Source organism: Mobula hypostoma, chromosome 14 (genome assembly GCF_963921235.1).
Source record: "Mobula hypostoma chromosome 14, sMobHyp1.1, whole genome shotgun sequence".
NCBI lineage: Eukaryota > Metazoa > Chordata > Chondrichthyes > Myliobatiformes > Myliobatidae > Mobula > Mobula hypostoma.
Window position 1 is genome coordinate 21635669 of NC_086110.1, and position 18469 is coordinate 21654137.

General features: G+C 40.3%; 1 protein-coding gene across 1 annotated transcript in view; it reads left to right on the top strand.

Annotated features, from left to right (window-relative positions):
• The window catches only part of cenpt (centromere protein T), a 58056-nt gene extending 44963 nt beyond the window's left edge, over window positions 1-13093 (top strand). Inside the window, exons 11-16 of the mRNA XM_063067561.1 lie at window positions 5653-6039; window positions 8267-9340; window positions 9548-9635; window positions 10899-11054; window positions 11181-11285; window positions 11986-13093. Coding sequence (XP_062923631.1) covers window positions 5653-6039; window positions 8267-9340; window positions 9548-9635; window positions 10899-11054; window positions 11181-11285; window positions 11986-12109 — 1934 coding nt within the window. The 3' untranslated portion in view covers window positions 12110-13093. The remainder of the gene's footprint in view (window positions 1-5652; window positions 6040-8266; window positions 9341-9547; window positions 9636-10898; window positions 11055-11180; window positions 11286-11985) is intronic.
• The last annotated feature ends 5376 nt before the right edge of the window (window positions 13094-18469 follow it).

An 18469-nucleotide genomic window follows, 5' to 3' on the forward strand; every position in this document is an offset into this window, starting at 1 on the left:
CTATCCCATTTATACCTCTTGCACTAAGGATGTTGCAGTCTATATTAGGAAAGTTGAAGTCATCCACTACACAACCTTGATGTTTTATTCCTTTCCCATGTCTAACTGCATATTTGTCCCTCAGTTTCCTGGTGACTATTGGGAGAGGGGTGGCTCTGTCGTATAATGCCATTAGAGTGATTGCATTTTTCTTGTTTTTGAGCTTTACCCATAGAGACTCAGTGGATGAGCCCTCTGTTATGTCCTCTCTGGGTACAACTATTATATTGTCCTTGATTAATAGTGCAACTCCCCCTTCCCCTTTTTCTTTTTTTTATCTTAAACATAAAAACCCTGGAATGTTAAGCATCCAATCCAATCCCATTCCTCTCTCAACAAAGTTTCTGTTATGTACCCAAGTACTGATCCATCCCCTAATACTCCTAGCATAAAAATACATATATTTCAACCCGTCCATCCCATTGCCACTATTACCTTGCTCCTGCCTTTTCCCACTTGTCATTACTTCTATCTTCCTCTCAGTCCCTCCACTTTCTGACCTAGTTCTCTGGTTGTGTCCTCTACTTAACTAGTTTAAATCCTCTTGGCGGAGATATTAGTTCCCCTCCAGTTAAGGTGTAGCCTGTCTCTCTTGCATAGGTCACCCCTGCCCCAGAATAAGTTCCAGTAATCCAAGAACATGAAACCCTGCCCTCAGCACCAGTTCCTCGGCCACTCATTCATTTGTTCTATCTTTCTATTCTTGCCCTGAGTAGCACATAACATCAGGAGGACTCCAGAGATTGCGAACTTTACTCCCTATATTAACCACACAGGCCCTTCACCCTCTTTCCCTGCTTTCCTAACTCCCTATATTAACCACACAGGCCCTTCACCCTCTTTCCCCCACCCCTCCATTCTCTGTAAGGCGTTGGTGCTAATGTGACACCATGGCTTCTAGTTAGCATTTATGTGTATTGTGGATAAAATAATCGGTGGCATTTATGTTTGGCTGCTATATCTGGAACTTGGCGAGTCAGTAGATTACTTAAAAATTTAAGGCAAGCTGATTCATGATATTTTGCAGAGAGACCCATGTAAGCTAGTCCTGACAACGTGGAGAAAATTGGGGCTGAATAATTTAACCTGGAGTATGCTTTGGGTAAGGATAATCCTGGTGAAAAGTCATCCACTTTACTCTGTTTTGCTGAGGTGAATATCGGTGGTTTGATGTACTGGATTGCACAGATTGAATCAGATGTTTATTTTGTTATCAGTCTCTATAAACACTGAATTAACTTTTAAATTAAGTGCAGAAAATTGAATTCTCAGATTTCAATTTTTTAAATTTTTATTTTGTATACAAATGGTAATTCCTGTTACGTATCCCGTAACTGGGTTGCCAAACCAGCAGAAATGGACCACTTAGTTGGAGTCTGGATTACTGGAACTAAGGAAGTTTTATTGAAGAAATAAGTAACACAGTACTCTAATCGTAAGGATATAAATGCAATGGGTTAGCAATGATAAAACACACATGTACACAACTAGGATAATAGGAATCAATCAAGCTCTATCGCAGTCTGGGGGTAAAATGATCAGTCTCAAGTGACGCAGAGTTCAGTTCAGCTTAGTACAGTTCACAGCAATCGCTGTTGTGCCGTTAGAGAGAGAGCGAATGATGATATGCAAATCGGATTCAAACAGACCTTTGATATTCCTCGCAGTTAGCTTTCAGGCGAGCCCTTTCTCATGTCTTCTGAGGTCACCGACTGTGACCCCTCCGTTCCGGATACGATCGTTCTTCCGCAATGAACCCAGCACCCAGGCAAGTGCGGACACGCACACCAGGTTCCCTCCGATCGTACCTTTTCACCCTGTGCGTCTATGGTCGGTCCCGCGACCAGACCTCCAAACTTCCAACAACTTGTGGGGGCACACCGCACTTCCAGGGTCTCGTTATCTCATGATCTTGTGGTGTCTGTCTTGCCTTAGCGAACCTGTTCCTTTTATCCCCCTGCTGGGGTATCGCCTGTCCATCAATCTTCAAACAGTTCAGGTTCAAAGCAACCGGTCTGTCAATACTCGGAACTGTGTCTCTTTTCATTAATCTCTCTCGTCTCTCATTAACATTTTGAACGCTTCTCCCTTTTGTCTCTCTTATCTCTCTCATCAGCATCAATCTTCTGATAACTTGGTTTTTCGTCACATTCCTGATAGCATAACCATCAGTGTGATTATCATATAGATACATTTATCCACGTCTATTCAGATGCCAAAGCAGAAGAATCAATTGTGTATGATTTTTTTGCCACTGCCAGTTATAGTTTCTTCTGCAGTAATTTCTAAATTTTCTGTCCTTTTTTCGAATTAACTCAGTCAAAAACTACAAGTAACTGGTTTTCTTTTTAGGAACCAGAAGTCTTTGAGTAATTGCAAGTACTTACGTACTGAATCTTAATTACAGAAAAGTACTCTTCTGAAATAAAATCAAAGTTACAACAGATACAAATATTTGACAATTGGCATCTGAATAAGCAGGTTCATGCTTAAGATAGGGACATTTTATTACAACATGAACAGAATTATGTGGGAAATCATGTTGATCCATTTTGTTTTATTTGTGTGCTGCAAGTTTTTATTTGAATGTTTATTCCAATATCCAGCATTTGCATGTTTATATCCTGTTTATATGCCAGAATTTCTACAGTTTCAGCTGCTAGAAATCATGGAAATCACTGCTTATTGATTGGCGTCCATCTGCTGAAAGGGATAATATAACACAAGCACACACAGGTGATACTATTTAAAAACTGTTCGCTCTGAGCACAGTGTAGGGTCTAATAGCCACACAAATGCACATGACTGACGCTAGTTAGAAGCTGTGCCACAACAATCTCCTGTCCAAATTAACCAGCAGTGTCCCAAATAAACAAAGGGAATCCTGGCTATTTTCTCAATTCATTTTTGTTCTTCGAGAATTGTCACAAATATGCGGCCAGCCCGATTAACCAGTGGCCCAATTAAGTGGAATCCATTATATCTCATGTCCTTCCATTGTTCCTGAACTTTGCCTTCCTGGCTGTTAAAAGACTTTCACATGTCAGATGTAGATTTACCACCCCCCCCCCGCCCACCTACATTCTCCATTCCTGCCGAATACTGCTGTAATATACACAAAATCTTGAGGGACTCAGCAAATCAGCCTCCAGCATTCTGTGCATGTTGCTCAAGATTTCCAGCCTCTGCAGAATTTCTTGTGTTTATGACAATACTGTTGTAATTAGCCTTCCATCATTTAACACTTTTACTTAAGGATTAGTCTTTTAAAAATTATAGAATTATGATCATTGTTTATTATCTGAATGGTGGCCGATTAGGAAAAGGGGAGGTGCAACGAGACCTGGGTGTCATTATACACCGGTCATTGAAAGTGGGCATGCAGGTACAGCAGGCAGTGAAAAAGGCGAATGGTATGCTGGCATTTATAGCGAGCGGATTCGAGTACAGGAGCAGGGAGGTACTACTGCAGTTGTACAAGGCCTTGGTGAGACCACACCTGGAGTATTGTGTGCAGTTTTGGTCCCCTAATCTGAGGAAAGACATCTTTGCCATAGAGGGAGTACAAAGAAGGTTCACCAGATTGATTCCTGGGATGGCAGGTCTTTCATATGAAGAAAGACTGGATGAACTGGGCTTGTACTCGTTGGAATTTAGAAGATTGAGGGGGGATCTGATTGAAACGTATAAGATCCTAAAGGGATTGGACAGGCTAGATGCAGGAAGATTGTTCCCGATGTTGGGGAAGTCCAGAACGAGGGGTCACAGTTTGAGGATAGAGGGGAAGCCTTTTAGGACCGAGATTAGGAAAAACTTCTTCACACAGAGAGTGGTGAATCTGTGGAATTCTCTGCCACAGGAAACTGTTGAGGCCAGTTCATTGGCTATGTTTAAGAGGGAGTTAGATATGGCCCTTGTGGCTACGGGGGTCAGTGGGTATGGAGGGAAGGCTGGGGCGGGGTTCTGAGTTGGATGATCAGCCATGATCATAATAAATGGCGGTGCAGGCTCGAAGGGCCGAATGGCCTACTCCTGCACCTATTTTCTATGTTTCTATGTTTACAAAATGGTCCTGTCCTGAAACTTCTCTCACCTGGCCTGGCTCATTCACTACTATATGATTTAGTTTGGACTGTCTATGTATTGTTTCAAGAAACCCTCCAGGATACGCATAGCAAAAATCTGCCCTATTCAAGCCCTTGGCACTAAGGCAGTTTCAGTCAATACTGGAGATGTTAAAATTAGCCACTGCAATAACTCTGTAATCTCTACATCTTTCCATGATTTGCCTGCAAACCTGTTCCTCTAGTTCCCATCAGCTTCCACAGCTGCCTATGGCAAAGAATTCCACAGATTCACCACTCTCTGGCTAAAGAAATTCCTCCTCATCTCTGTTCTAAAAGGACGTACCTCTATTCTGAGGCTATGTCCTCTGGTCTTAGACTCTCCCACCATAGGAAACATCCTCTCTGCATCCACACTTTCAAGGCTTTTCACCATTTGATAGGATTCAATTAGGTCACCTCTCATTCTTCTAAATTCTAGTGAATACAGGCTACAGCCATCAAATGCTCAAGCCATTCAAACCTGCAATCATTCCTTTGAACCCTCTCCAGTTTCAGCACATCCTTTTTAAGATAAGGGGCCTAAACTGGCTCACAATACTCCATGTGAGGCCTCACCGGTGCTTTATAAAATCTCTCCATTAGATCTGTGCTTTTATATTCTAGTCCTCTTGAAATTTTTATCTTTTAAAAAGATTTTGACTGTCAAAGGGAAGATTCAGGAATACAGTGGATTCCAGTTAATTGAGACACATCTGGACCAGTACATTTTGGCCCAATTAGGCAGCAGCTCCAATTAGATGAATTTTCAAGGGAACTATCAGTGACAAATTCACTGCTTTTTGAACACAACTGACACTATTTAAAAACTGTTTGCTCAAATCACAGTGTTGTGTCTATTGGTCACGCAAGTGCACATGACCATTGATAGTTAAAAACTGTTCGTCAACAGTCTCCTACCCCAGTTAAGTGGCATAGTGTCCCAGAAAACAAAGGTGTACCGTATAGCCTACATTATAATAAGGGACTACTTTATGTTGTAGTAACACATCGTTGCATGCGCTATTAAGCATGTATGGACCTGTACATGACCATCAAGTTCGGACTCCACCAGTAAAGAACCATGAAACTTAGCTCCCGTCTCCTGCGTTTTTATTAATAACATAGTTGTGTAAACAGGCCACATACACAACTAAAGGGAATTTCTTCGATTACTTTTTGCTTTTTTAAGAGTTGCCCCAGATAACGTAAATGGCTGCCCCGATTAACTGATGGCCCAATTAACCAGAATCCACTGTACTTAAGAGATCAGGCAGCGTATGTGAAGAAAGAAATACATTAACATTTCAGGTGAAAGATTATCAACCTGAAACCTTTAACTGTTTCTCTCTCCACAGGTGCTGCTTAACCTACTGAGTAATATACAGTGATTTTAGTTTTCATATTCTCAGTGTTTGTATTTTAACTTTTGATAAGGGAAATTTGTATTGTCTTAATATGTTGTCTGACAATCCAAAAGATAATAAAAAAAGATTCTTTAATAATGTAGAAAAACAACTTGCAGACGTGCAAGAAGCAACCAGCAACAATACAGGGAAAGAGAAATCTATTACAAATGTACAGCAGGATGAACGTGGTATTGCTGAACTGCACACTTCACACCAGCAAACAGTAACTGATGGGATGGAGGCTGTTTCAGTCAGGAATGAAGAAATGAGAAATGAATTTGGCCTGGACATTGGGCTTGACCTAGAGAAACAGATGGAGTTAGCAGCAACAGATAAAGAAGAATTTGTAAAGACTCCCTTTACAGAAAAAAACAAGACTCCTCGTCTCGTTGAACAAAGGATCTTGACTGAAACAGACCCTCGGATGGTGTATAGAACAGAAAGGCTCACAGAAGATCGATGTGAGGGTGACAAGCCAACGGGTCACGGTATTGTTTTTCAGACTGTTTTGATAACGTTGCTGCATTCACTAGATTCTGAAGCAATAGTTGTGTTTTGTATTATTTAGGACATATCAGGCTTTTTATTGGGTTACAAGCAGCAGAATTAGTTCAATTATAGCCTGACAAGCATTTGTAACTTGCACGGGACACATTCTTCCTATCAAATTTCAAATTTCCTTTTGGAATTTTTTTCTAAAATTAGATTCCTTTTTCTGTCCAAATTGGTTTCATACTAACTTCATCAAATCATTCAGATTTCCATATTGACATTTTATTTTACATCCAACAGAGAAGATGAAACTCAAAATCTAAATACTGTAATTTTAACTTTTTTCCTGTTAGACACAGAGAAATTATAGAAATTTATGTTTTTAATTTGAGATTTTAACCTAATATCCAAACAGATCAACACAAAAGTAGTTGTAATTCCTTTTCCTTCATAGAAGTTGTCATTTCATATATTCAGGAAAGTGATGTCTATTCAAAGGATTAGTTATGCATGTATAATCTTGGTTGAAATAAGGCTAGAAATGTTATTTGAATATTTATTATTTGAACATAGAGCAAGGAAAGGTGGCATTGTAAAATAATTTACATTAAGCTATGTGGGTAGATCTCAAAATTTACTTTGCATGAAAATTTTAATTGGAATTGAGCAAATTTGGAGACGCAATAATTTTTTTTGAAAAGCAAATTATCAAATCTTTTGCTTTTGCATATGATAATGTAAAATGAAGAAAGCAAATGGAAATAGGCGCAGAATAATTGTTGAAGTGGATCTTCCACTCACAGCACCTGACCTTGAACAGACTTTTTTTTTGCATTTCACCCCCTAATGATTACCTTTCACTGGGAAAGCCAGTTCCTAGTTGATTTGAGGGGCCCTGGTGTGTAGGCCTCCTGTAAGCATGAATGGCAGGCACTGCCTGTGTCATACCAACTGATGAAGCCCTGTGTGCAGACATCCAGTTAAATTAACTGTTCTGTCTTTATTGTTACTCAAGAGCACCAGCATGATTATTGGGAATCAGGAGAAGCAGCTGTCCTGCTGCTTTTGCGAAGAACCAATCTAGAAGGAAAATCAGAAAATTAGTGTAAATATGAAGCTGTTTCTGACGATGGGATGGATGATTTAAAATGGCAAATCCTAGTGTGAAATGAATGTAAAGAAAACTTAATGATCTTAAAATAAATCAATATCATCGTTTTGTTTTTGTCTTTGCTAATTATGTTGCATAGTTTGAGTCCTGATGAAGAAGAGTAACAAGGTTTAGGTTCCTCCCAGTACATTATATATATTTTGATGTTCATTCCATTTATTTGGAAATGAGTCAAAATTTAAACTTTGCAAAGAAGTCTGAAAGCCCAGTGCGTTCCATTTGGTCAGAACAAGATACAATGTTAAGAAGCCAACGTGTATTATAAAACTACTTACTGCACATAGCACAATAAAAGTTTTTTCAGGTGAAATAAAATAAGATTCCTGGGAAATCTTACCAGGTTCAGACTCAAAAGTGCAAAAATGAACTTTGAGAAAACTTGCTTTTCATTGGTATTCAATCAGTTGGAATTGTGTTTTCCATTGTCAGTACCTGGCCAGTATACACTATTTAGAAATGCAAATAGATACTTGAATGCATTGCCAAAGAGTCCCTAATCCTAGTAAAATGTAGCTGAAAAAGGCAAGAGAAGAGAGAAAATTAGTTAGAAAAATGTTTAAACTTTCTTTGAATTTACTCCATAGAATTGGTTCATACTTTTTCTTAAAGTGTGCAGCAATTTTGTCTTTGCAACTCTTCCATCATCTGGAACTTCTTTTTCCTAGTGCCCTTGATTGACATGCTTGTCGTCTATTGTTTTTTTTAAACTTAAATTCCCTTGTATAATGTTGTAGAGTCGTGTACATCTTAACTTATTAATTCAATAAATTTATCAGGACCATCGGATTTGGGTTATAACCATTTGTCTTAATCTGGCAAGATGCTGGAAACACCATGCAAGTGATTCTTGCTCAGAGACGTGTTCCTGTTACCACCAGCGACATAGCCTTGCTATCAGCAAATTGCCATGTGACCTGTTTGATAATTAACAAATCAATTATTTTAAACAAGGATTGCAGAGTTTTAGAAAAGATATTTTGATTTCAGTATTGATCTGATAATATATAACTTCTGAGGGAATTTATTGTGATAATACTCCTGTTTATCTGCAGAATTGGAAAAGCCAAAGGATACCATACAGAACTTATCATTGCAGGAGTCCCCCACACTGCACTACTCTGAGGGGATGCTAGTTGATGACATGCATGATAAAACAGTCGAAGAACGTGAAGTGAATGTTAGAAGAGCTGAAGATGGTGAAACTGTGGGTATTTTAACAAATACTGAAAGAATGGACTATGCTGAAGAAGCTGGAATGAGAGTGGAGGGTGATAATGTGGATAATGGAATTGTGGAAGCTGAAGGCCGTGAAAACATAAAGGATGCCAAAGTAGTCAGTGAAAGAATGGGAGATGTTAAAGCAGATGAAATAATAGAAGGTGCTAAAATGAAAAGAATGGAATCTTTGGGATTTGACAGTGAAGGAACTGGCCTGGCTATACTGGATGGTGAAGTGTCTGGCCTGGCTAGACCGGACAGCGAAGGGTCTGGCGCGCCCGGACTGGACGGCGAAGGGTCTGGCCTGGCTAGACTGGATGGCAAAGGGTCTGGCCTGGCTAGACTGGATGGCAAAGGGTCTGGCCTGGCTAGACTGGATGGCAAAGGGTCTGGCCTGGCTAGACTGGACGGCGAAGGGTCTGGCCTGGCTAGACTGGACGGTGAAGTGTCTGGCCTGGCTAGACTGGACGGCGAAGGGTATGGCCTGGCTAGACTGGATGGTGAAGGGTCTGGCCTGGCTAGACTGGACGGCGAAGGGTATGGCCTGGCTAGACTGGACGGCGAAGTGTCTGGCCTGGCTAGACTGGACAGCGAAGGGTCTGGCGCGCCCGGACTGGACGGCGAAGGGTCTAAACCACCCAGACTGGACAGTGAAGGGTCTGCCCCGGCTAGACTGGACAGTGAAGGATCTGGCCTGGCTGGACTGGACGGTGAAGGGTCTGGCCTGCCGGAACTGGACGGTGAAAGGTCTGGCCTGGCTAGACTGGACGGCGAAAGGTCTGGCCTGGCTAGACTGGACGGCGAAGGTTTGGCAGTTGGTGAAACAGACACAGAAAAGGTGGAAGAAACTGATTCTGATGGAGACATAGAATCTGATGAAATGGATGAAGAAGAAGATGACAGTAAAGGTAAATCTCTAAGATGGACAAAGTCACTAAAACTGCAATGTAATTGTAACTGCAGCTGAAAAGTAAGTGATGTGTGATGCAAGTAAATTATTAAAGCAGATCTTATTTGTCTTTAGATAATAGACAAAATTAATTTCTTTAAGTTATACATGCATTCTAATCCACATCTTTTCCTTTCCTTTATAATCTGAAAACGTGTAATAAAAGTGAGAAGGACTTTCCAACTAAATGAGAAGGCATTGAAATCCTCCCCATTACTGACCACACCACACTTTTTGAAAATACTGGGGAGACAGTAAGTAGCGTTGTTATGTGATGCATAACTTCATTTCTGTATTTGCATTAAGTGTGGATGGCTGGAAGGAAAAAGGAATGACCATTAGTAATGCAGTGTTGATCTACAAAATGCACCAAATTAAGAGCTGTAGATTTGTCAGGTATTAATGGTTTTTACAGACAACAATCCCCTGGTCTGTCCTTCAGAAATCCACACTTCACAGTGCTTAGTTCTAAGAATGAAATGTCTCAAACACGGCAAGAAATTCAAATGTTGAAAATGTTATGTTTCTAAGGTGTTTCAAGTTAGAAAGTTGAAAATGTAATTTAGCACATGGAAGTGATGTGGATTTGCCAGCTGCTGTGGAGCCATAGGCAGCTCCTGACAGTGGGAGCTCGGTTCATGGCCGCATTTCCAACAATTCACTGGAATGGAACACTTCCCTAACTTGGGGAGGACCTGTAGTAGTGAAATGAATTGAATATCAATGTACAAGTCACATCCCAAGACCAGAGCTTCAGGAGATCTGAAGGATATTTTATATGCTATCTGTTAATTTCTAGGTTCAAAGTAAATTTATTATTAAAATACACATGTCATGATATACAACCCTGAGATTCATTTTCTTGTGAGCAAACTCAATAAATCCATAATGGAATAATAACCGAAACAGAATCAATGAAACAATGCGCCAACTTGGGTGTTGAACCAGTGTGCAAAAGACAACAAACTACAAACACAAAAAGAAAGAAATAGTATTAATGAGTAAATAAGCAATAAATATCACAAACATGAGATGAAGGGTCCTTGAAAGTAAGTCCGTAGGTTGTGGGTCAGAGTTCAGTGTCCTTCCATTCCAATAGGAGTTCCACAGATTCATGATGAGAATCTTCTATGACAGAGATTGGTTAGGTTCAGAGTTTACCTCTCTAACTGGAGTGTTGTCTTATTTACTACTCAGAAGGGGAATTACAAACTAAATTCAAGTTCATATCCAATATACTCGTACCTTAAGGTTTGGATGAAAAAATGAAGAGACATTTGTGAGGAAGATTGACAGTATGATTATTGATGGTTAGACCCCCTATGATATGGGTATTCTGACGAGATATCAGGCCGTAAACTCCTGGTATGACGAAATAGTCTGCTTACAAAGGTGAAATGGAACTAGGAAACCTGGTATAGATCTGACATACATTTTTTTGATTTTGAAATCAGTCTCATTATCATGTAAAATTGATTGCTTGGTTCAGTGTTAATTATTGCATCCCTTTTCAACAGGGCACGAAAACCACTCACAAAAGTAAATGACAATCCAAAAAGGACAACACATAAGCGAAAGAAGACAATTTTGCCAAGCAGCTTTGTAAAGTCTGTATTTACCCACTATGCTAAAATGAGAGTGAAGAAGGAGACGTTTACAGCAGTTGACCGATGGCAAGTTGGAGCTTCATGCACAAACTAATGCAAATTATTCAAATATTACTCCTTCAAATTAATTATCATTATTGCAGTAATATTAATATGTGTTGCAGATTTTACAAATACCTCTTTTCATTGCAGCTTGGAATTGTATTTCAAACAGCTCTGTGCAGATATGGATGTTTACAGTAGACATGCTAAAAGAAGAACCATTGAAAAAGAAGACTTGGAATTGCTAATGAAAAGGTAAGGGTTTGGCTTGTTCCTCACTGCATCACTTTTCACTGGGGCGTGTTCACTGAAAAAATATAATTCTTCTAGGTAAGATTTTTGTTTGGTAATAACAATCAATGGTTCGGAAAATCTGCAAGTCCAGCATCACAAAAGCTGCTGGACTTTACTAGGAGTCCAGTGCTCTGGTCTGTTGTGATGCAGTGTTAACTACTGTAAGTTTGGAACTTGTGCAGTCGATTTTACATGTTGCAACGGCAAACCCAGACATTCTGATATTTACTAGCAAATCTCAGGCCATTGAATTGAATTGACTTTATTTCTTACATCCTTCACATTCATGAGGAGTAAAAATCTTTACGTTACATCTCTGTCTAAATGTGCAATGTTTTCTTTGTTCAAGAATTCTAAATTGACCTGGGAGAATCTAAGCAAAATACTGGAGTAACTCTCTGCTACTGGAGTAATACTGGAGATGGGCAGCATCTATGGAGTGGAATAAACAATTGACGTTTTGGGCCAAGACCCAAAATCTCGACTGCTTATTCCACCCCCCCACCCCTCCCAACAATGCTGCCTAACTTGCTGTGTTCCTCCAGCATTTATTGTATGTTGCTCAAGTTTTCCAGCATTTGCAGAATTTCTTGTCTGGAAGAATGCAATTAGGATCCGTATATTGAATTTGTGCTAAATGTTATTATTATTTTGTTTTTAGACAGGGTTTTGTTACTGCCAAGATGCCTTTGAACGTACTAATTGAAAATCACCTACCAATGGAATGCAGAGAAAAACTAATTCCAATGGCTGTCAGTGGGAGTAAGATAATTCCAAAAAAATAGCCTACATTGTAAAAGCATTATTTCAACCAATACCTTGCTTTTGTTTGAGAAATCAAAAACTATAAATCTTTGCAAGCAAGTGGAAATGTTTTTCTTTTGTGAAGATCAAATCTAAAGCTATTTTATAAACTCTACAAAATTACAGGAGCTCTGAGACCTTTCCTCTGAAGGGAACGATGATAGCACACCTCAGATTTAATCTGGGGGTGTAATCAAATTTAAAATGTTACATGATTACTATTTAAATTTTTTATAATACCCTATCTTTGTGCAGAAGCTTTTAAGACAAGTATTTTTAATTTTAAGCTGTCAAAGTGTCAGAGGTAAAAGCATAAGGCTTAGATTGAAATTCTGCTAAGATATTCCAGACATTTTCTAGATATCATCAAGTTGATGGATGCTTGTAACCAATACTTCTGACATAAGTATTTTAAAATTCTCAGATGAGTTTTAGCATCATTTGTTGATTTATCATCTCTCCAGCTCAGCCCAAATAATGTATCTGAGATCCAACTCCATACTTCACCTGTGAATTTAATCCCTTCCTGCACCAGATGCTTTGAGAATTATTGCAAATAAAATAATGTAATTGACTTTGTATTTTGACCTTGTTTATGGGGAGTAAGTTATAAAGATATGCGGTTAAGCTGCCCACATAATGAGAATAGCTAAATTTAAATGTGTGGGTGTTAAATATTCATAAAATTACTACAGAAGCAATTTTTATGGTTTTTATTGGTATTGGGTATCTTATTTTCTTATATTAAAAAACTCCACTTCTATTCAGGAGTTTTGTGTTCTTAATTTTCAGTGACCACTGTGACCTCTATGACCAATATTTGTGAGGATACAAGAAATTATGTTGTACATTTTATGTAACATGTATAAATAGTTAAGAAAAGCACGTGTCTCATTTAAGTTCAAATTAAAATTTATTATTAAAGTACATGTGTCACCATATACAACCCTGAGATTAGTTTTCTTGCCGACATACTCAGTATATCCTGCAAACACAGTAGAATCAATGAAAGACCGCACATAACAGGGCAAACAACCAGTGTGCAAATACAAAAGGGAAAAAAGAAATAATAATAATAAATAAATAAGCAACTATATCGAGAACCTGAGATGAAGAGAAGAGTCCTTGAAAGTGAGTCCATAGGTTGTGGGAACAGTTCAGTGATGGGGCGAGTGAAGTTATCCCCTCTGGTTCAGGAGACTGATGGTTGAGGGGTAATAACCGTTCCCGAACCTGGCGGTGTGGGTCCTGAGGTTCCTGCACCACCTTCCTGATGGCAGCAGCGAAAAGAAAGTATGGCCTGGGTGGTGGGGGCCCTTGATGATCCTCCATGTAGATATGCCCAATGGTGGGGAGGGCTTTACCCGTGATGGACTGGGCCATATCCACTACTTTTTGTAGGATTTTCCGTTCAAGAGCGTTGATGTTTCCATACCAGGCCATGATGTGACCAGTCAATATACTCTCCTCCACACACCTATAGAAGTGTAAGTCTTAGATGTCATGGCAAATATTTGGAAACCTCTAAGGCAGTAGAGGCACTGCCGTGCTTTCTTCATAATTGCACTTTAATGCTGGGCACAGGATAGGTCCTTTGAAATGATAATACGGAGGAATATAAAGTTGCTGACCCTCTCTGTCTTTGATCATCCAATGAGAACTGGCTCATGTACCTTCGGTTTCCTCCTCCTGAAGTCAATAATCAGCTCCTTGGTCTTGTTGACAGCGAGTGAGAGGTGGTTGTTGTGGCACCACTCAGCCAGATTTTCAGACTCCTCACCTATATGCTGATTTGTCACCACCTGCCACAACTGAGGTGTCATTAGTAAACTTAGGTATGGCATTGGAGCTGTCCTTGGACTCAGTCATAAGTATAAAGTGAGTAGAGCAGGGGGCTACGCACAGCTTTGTGGTGCACCTGACTGAGATTGTGGAAGAAATGTTGCCAATCCAAACTGACTGGGGTTTGCAAATGAGGAAATCGCGGACTCAATTGCTCAAGGAGGCATTGAGGCCAAGGTCTTGAAGCTTATTGATTCGTTTTGAAGGGATGATAATGTTAAATGCCCATCTGTAGTCAATAAAGACCATCCTGGTTAATGCACCTTTGTTGTCCAGATGTTCCAAGGTTGAGTGGAAATGAAATGACATCTGATGTGGACCTGTTGTGCCAGTAGGCCAACTGGAGCATGTCCTGCCTCTCGGGTGGGAGTTGATATGTTTCATCACCAACCTCTCAAAGCACAGTAGATGTAAGTGCTACTGGACGATGCTCTTTGAGGCAGGTTACCAAGTTCTTAGGCACCAGTATAATTGAAGCCTGCTTGAAGCAGGAGGGTACTTCAGATTGCTGAAGCGAGAGGTTGAAAACCTCAGTGGACACTACCCAGTTGATTGGCACAGGTCTTTAGTACTCGACCAGGTACTCCATCTGGGCCAGATGCTTTCCGTGAGTTCACCCTCTTGAAGGTCATCTTGGTCTCAGGGACTGAAATCACAGGGTCATCAGCGGCTTTGGGATCTTGTGAAGTTTCCTCCATGGTTTGATTTTTAAAGTGACACTGAATGCATTGTGCTCATCTGTGAGTGAAGCCCTATTGTCACATCACTCACTTGGTTTCACTTTGTAAGAGGTAAGAGTATTCAAGCCTTGCACAGTTGTTGGGCATATCCCAGTGACTCAGGTTTGGTCTGGAATTGCCACTTCACATATGAGATGGCTTTCTGGAGATCGTATCTGGACCTCTTGTATCTTTCTTGGTTGCCAGACTTGAATGCCACTGATCTGTCCCTCAGCAGACTGCAGATTTCATGTTTCATCCAGGGCTTCCGGTTTGGGGAAGACTGAATGATTTTGTGGGAACATACTTGTCCACAACTGTTTTATAAAATCCATGACAACTGTGGTGTATTCATTCAGATCCTCTTGAGTTTTTAAACATGGCCTAGTTCACTGACTCAAAGCAATCCTGCATCCGCTCCTCTGTCTCCTGCGACCACCTATTTGTTGTCCTTATCTCTGGAGCCTTGCACTTTAGCCTCGGCCTGTATTCAGGTAGGAGAAGGACAGCCAAGTGATCAGATTTCCCAAAACGTGGTCTAGGCATGGAACGGTATGCATTCCTTATTGTACCATAGCAGTGGTCTAGTGTGTTGGGTCCCCAACCTCCGGGCCATGAAGCATGCGGGGGTGCAGCGGTAGCGGGAACGCACCCAGCACATCTTTAAGAAAACAGCTGAAATAAAGAAGCTAATTAATTAAGTGTCGCCTGGCACGTAAATGTCGGCCCAGATCAGAGGCGACGCAACTGGCAATAGCCTCTGATCTGGGCCTACATTTACGTGCCGGGCAGCACCTAATTAATTAGCTTGTGTATTTCGGCTTTTTTCTTAAAGATGAGCTGGGTGTGTTCAGGCTACCGCTGCACCCCTGCATGCTTCGCGGCAATGTATCGGTCCGCGGACTGGAGGTTGGGGACCACTGGCCTAGTGTTTTGGGTCCCCTCGTGCGGCTGGTAATATGTTGATGATAATTGGGCAGTGATTTCTTCAATCAAGCCTGATTGAAGTTTCCAACTGTTATTTGAAATGCATTAGGGTGGGCAGTTTGTTTTGTTTGGTGTTGGCAGCATTCAATATCTTGAGTGCCTGGTCTACATCAGTTTTTGGCAATATGTAAACTGTGGTCAGGATCATGGAGAACTCTCTTGGGAAGTGCAACATTTGGCACTTAATCGTTAGGTGTTCCAGGTCAGGAAAGCAAGAGTGCGACAAGATCAAGACCGCTGTGTCTGAGCACCTTAGAGAGTTTATCATGAAACACAGACCCCCCCAACTTTTGCCTTCTTTGAATACATCCAGTAAATATTTGCCCAGATTGAGATTTCCCTCCGATATGAGTAATCTGCCATAGATGTGTGATAATCTTAACAATTTTATTTAACTTCAAATAGTTTAAATCACTTTATATTTTAGCTTACAAGGGAAATGTGAAAGTTAATTAGAATTTTTGAAGTGTAAAATAGTGAGAAGTTGTTATACTATTCCTGAAAAGATTAAACATAAAGATTCTATATCTTTAATTTGTTATTATTCAATAGCCGGTTTATTGAATTTTATTATATCTTGTATATATTTTAGTAATCTATATTTCTAATAAAATTGTTATTTTTCTCTTTGACTTGCTAAGAAGTTTAGTTAACTCTTTAGTTATTTCAGTGCAATCTTAATTCTGTAGAAATGGATAAAAATAATTTAATTAACAATTTTAATCTCAGCCTAGGTTTTGGTTGCATGAAGGTCTGTTGCCATCTGTGAAATCTCATAAAATATTTCCATTTCTATCAGGTTCTGTTAATTCTTTTAATGTATATAATTTCTCACAAAGTCGTAATCTAGCTGGTTTTGATCTGTTTAAAATGAAGGCAGAATTTTCTTTTGCCAAACTTTGTGTACTTGACACACATGTTTTTCTAAAGTGTTTGATGCATTTTCAATGTGAGAAAACCCTGAGTTTCCTCCGTTGGCTATGGTGGAATGTGTCACATAATGTTACTGAACCCATATAGTTTCTGATTTGTTCAAGTTATTCAATCTCATTTTGAAGATACAAATTCCTGGATAAATACGAAACCAAGCTATTTACTACCAAGTTCCATAGCCTCCTAATCTTCACCACTGACATTTGTGTATGAAAACTGGACATCTTGATGAGTTAGAAAGCTGCTCTGGACATAGTTACCAATCTTTAAACTGCTATTAGAAAATAGAGGTAAATAGAGAATAATAAGTACTTTATTGATCACAAGTGGGAAATTATTTTGTTACAGCAGCATTTAAAAACAGACTTAGTAATAATAATAAATGTAGTAATAACTAATAATACAGAATAATAATATATACAAAAACTTACCGATGTGCAATACTATGTAATAATAATGTACAAAATAATAGTCTCTCTGAGTCATCAGATAAGATGACTCAGCAGGTGATAAGATTCAGATCTGTATTGGAAGTCTGAGGTGTGCAATGCAATCAGAAACAGAGATGGCGGTGAGTGGTGCTTCAGTGACACTCACCACTATCTCAGACAGAGAGCTACCCAGTCATATAAACTGGGGTCTGTCTGCCAGGTAGTCCGGGAGGGTGAGTGGTTTGGGCAATGTCATTAAGTTCAGGTGGAGCCGCTGCCTTGGATACAAGAAGCAAGCAGGAAGCCTTCCATAGCACCGGTATCTTTCCTGACTGAGACTCAAATTGTAAAGGTGCAGGCAGCTGGCTCGCACAGGCCTTCAGTAGCCTGGGGCTGATACCATCCGGTCTAGCAGCCTTGCCTTGAGGTAGTCTCTCCAGCTGTCTCTCAACCTGACCTGCAGTCACAGTCAGGCGGGGGAGGGTGGTCGTTCCCATGGAGGGAGGATACTCCAAAGTTGGGTGGTTGGGAACACAAGCACTCGCCAGAGGGGAGGGAGAAGGCCTCAGGGACGGGGAGGGCACAGCAGGAGGTTCTATACCAAACCTGTTGAAAAACAAGTTCAACTCATTGGCCCTCTCCAGGCAGCCCTCAATCTTCTGTTTCTTAACCTTGAAGCCAGTGATCTGCTTCATGCCCGAACACATGTCCCTTATGCTATTCTGCTGGAGCTTGTATTCCAGCTTCCTCTTATAGGAGTCTTTGCACTCCCTTAGCTTTACCCTCAGTTCACTCTGTACCGCCTCAGTACTTGTCTGTCTTCAGACCTGAAGACTTTCTTTTTAATATTCAAAAGTTCTTTCAGGTCACCGGTGATCCCGGGCTTACTGTTGGAGAAGTAGCATACAGTCTCGGCTGGCAAGATGGAGGTCTCACAAAATTTGATGCGGTCTGTGGTACGATGAGTCATTTTGTTAAGGTCCTCCCTGTGTGGCTGACATAACACATCCCAGTCCATCCTCTCAAAGCATTCCTGCAGTGCCTCATTTACATCCTGAGTCCATCTCCTTACAGTCCTTGTTGACACAGGCTGCCGCCGGACAAGAGGCAGGTAGCTGGGTGTTTGCAGGACCAGGTTGTGATCAGATCTGCCGAGTGGGGGAGGGCGGCCGCACTGTACGCATCCTTTACCTTCGCATACAGAAGGCCCAGTGTTCTGTTGTCCTGTGTAGGGCAGCTGGCGTATTGATGAGAAGTATTGACATATTGAATATAAACAAAAAAAAACTGTCTTTGTTTAATACAGTACTTCTATGATAGCCTAGATTTATGTTCTTAATTCTCTCTGCATAAATTTTAAAACTGGGCTGTTATTTTAATACTCAAGTTCACTAGTACAAGTAGGAATTACCAGCCTGAACAATTTGTG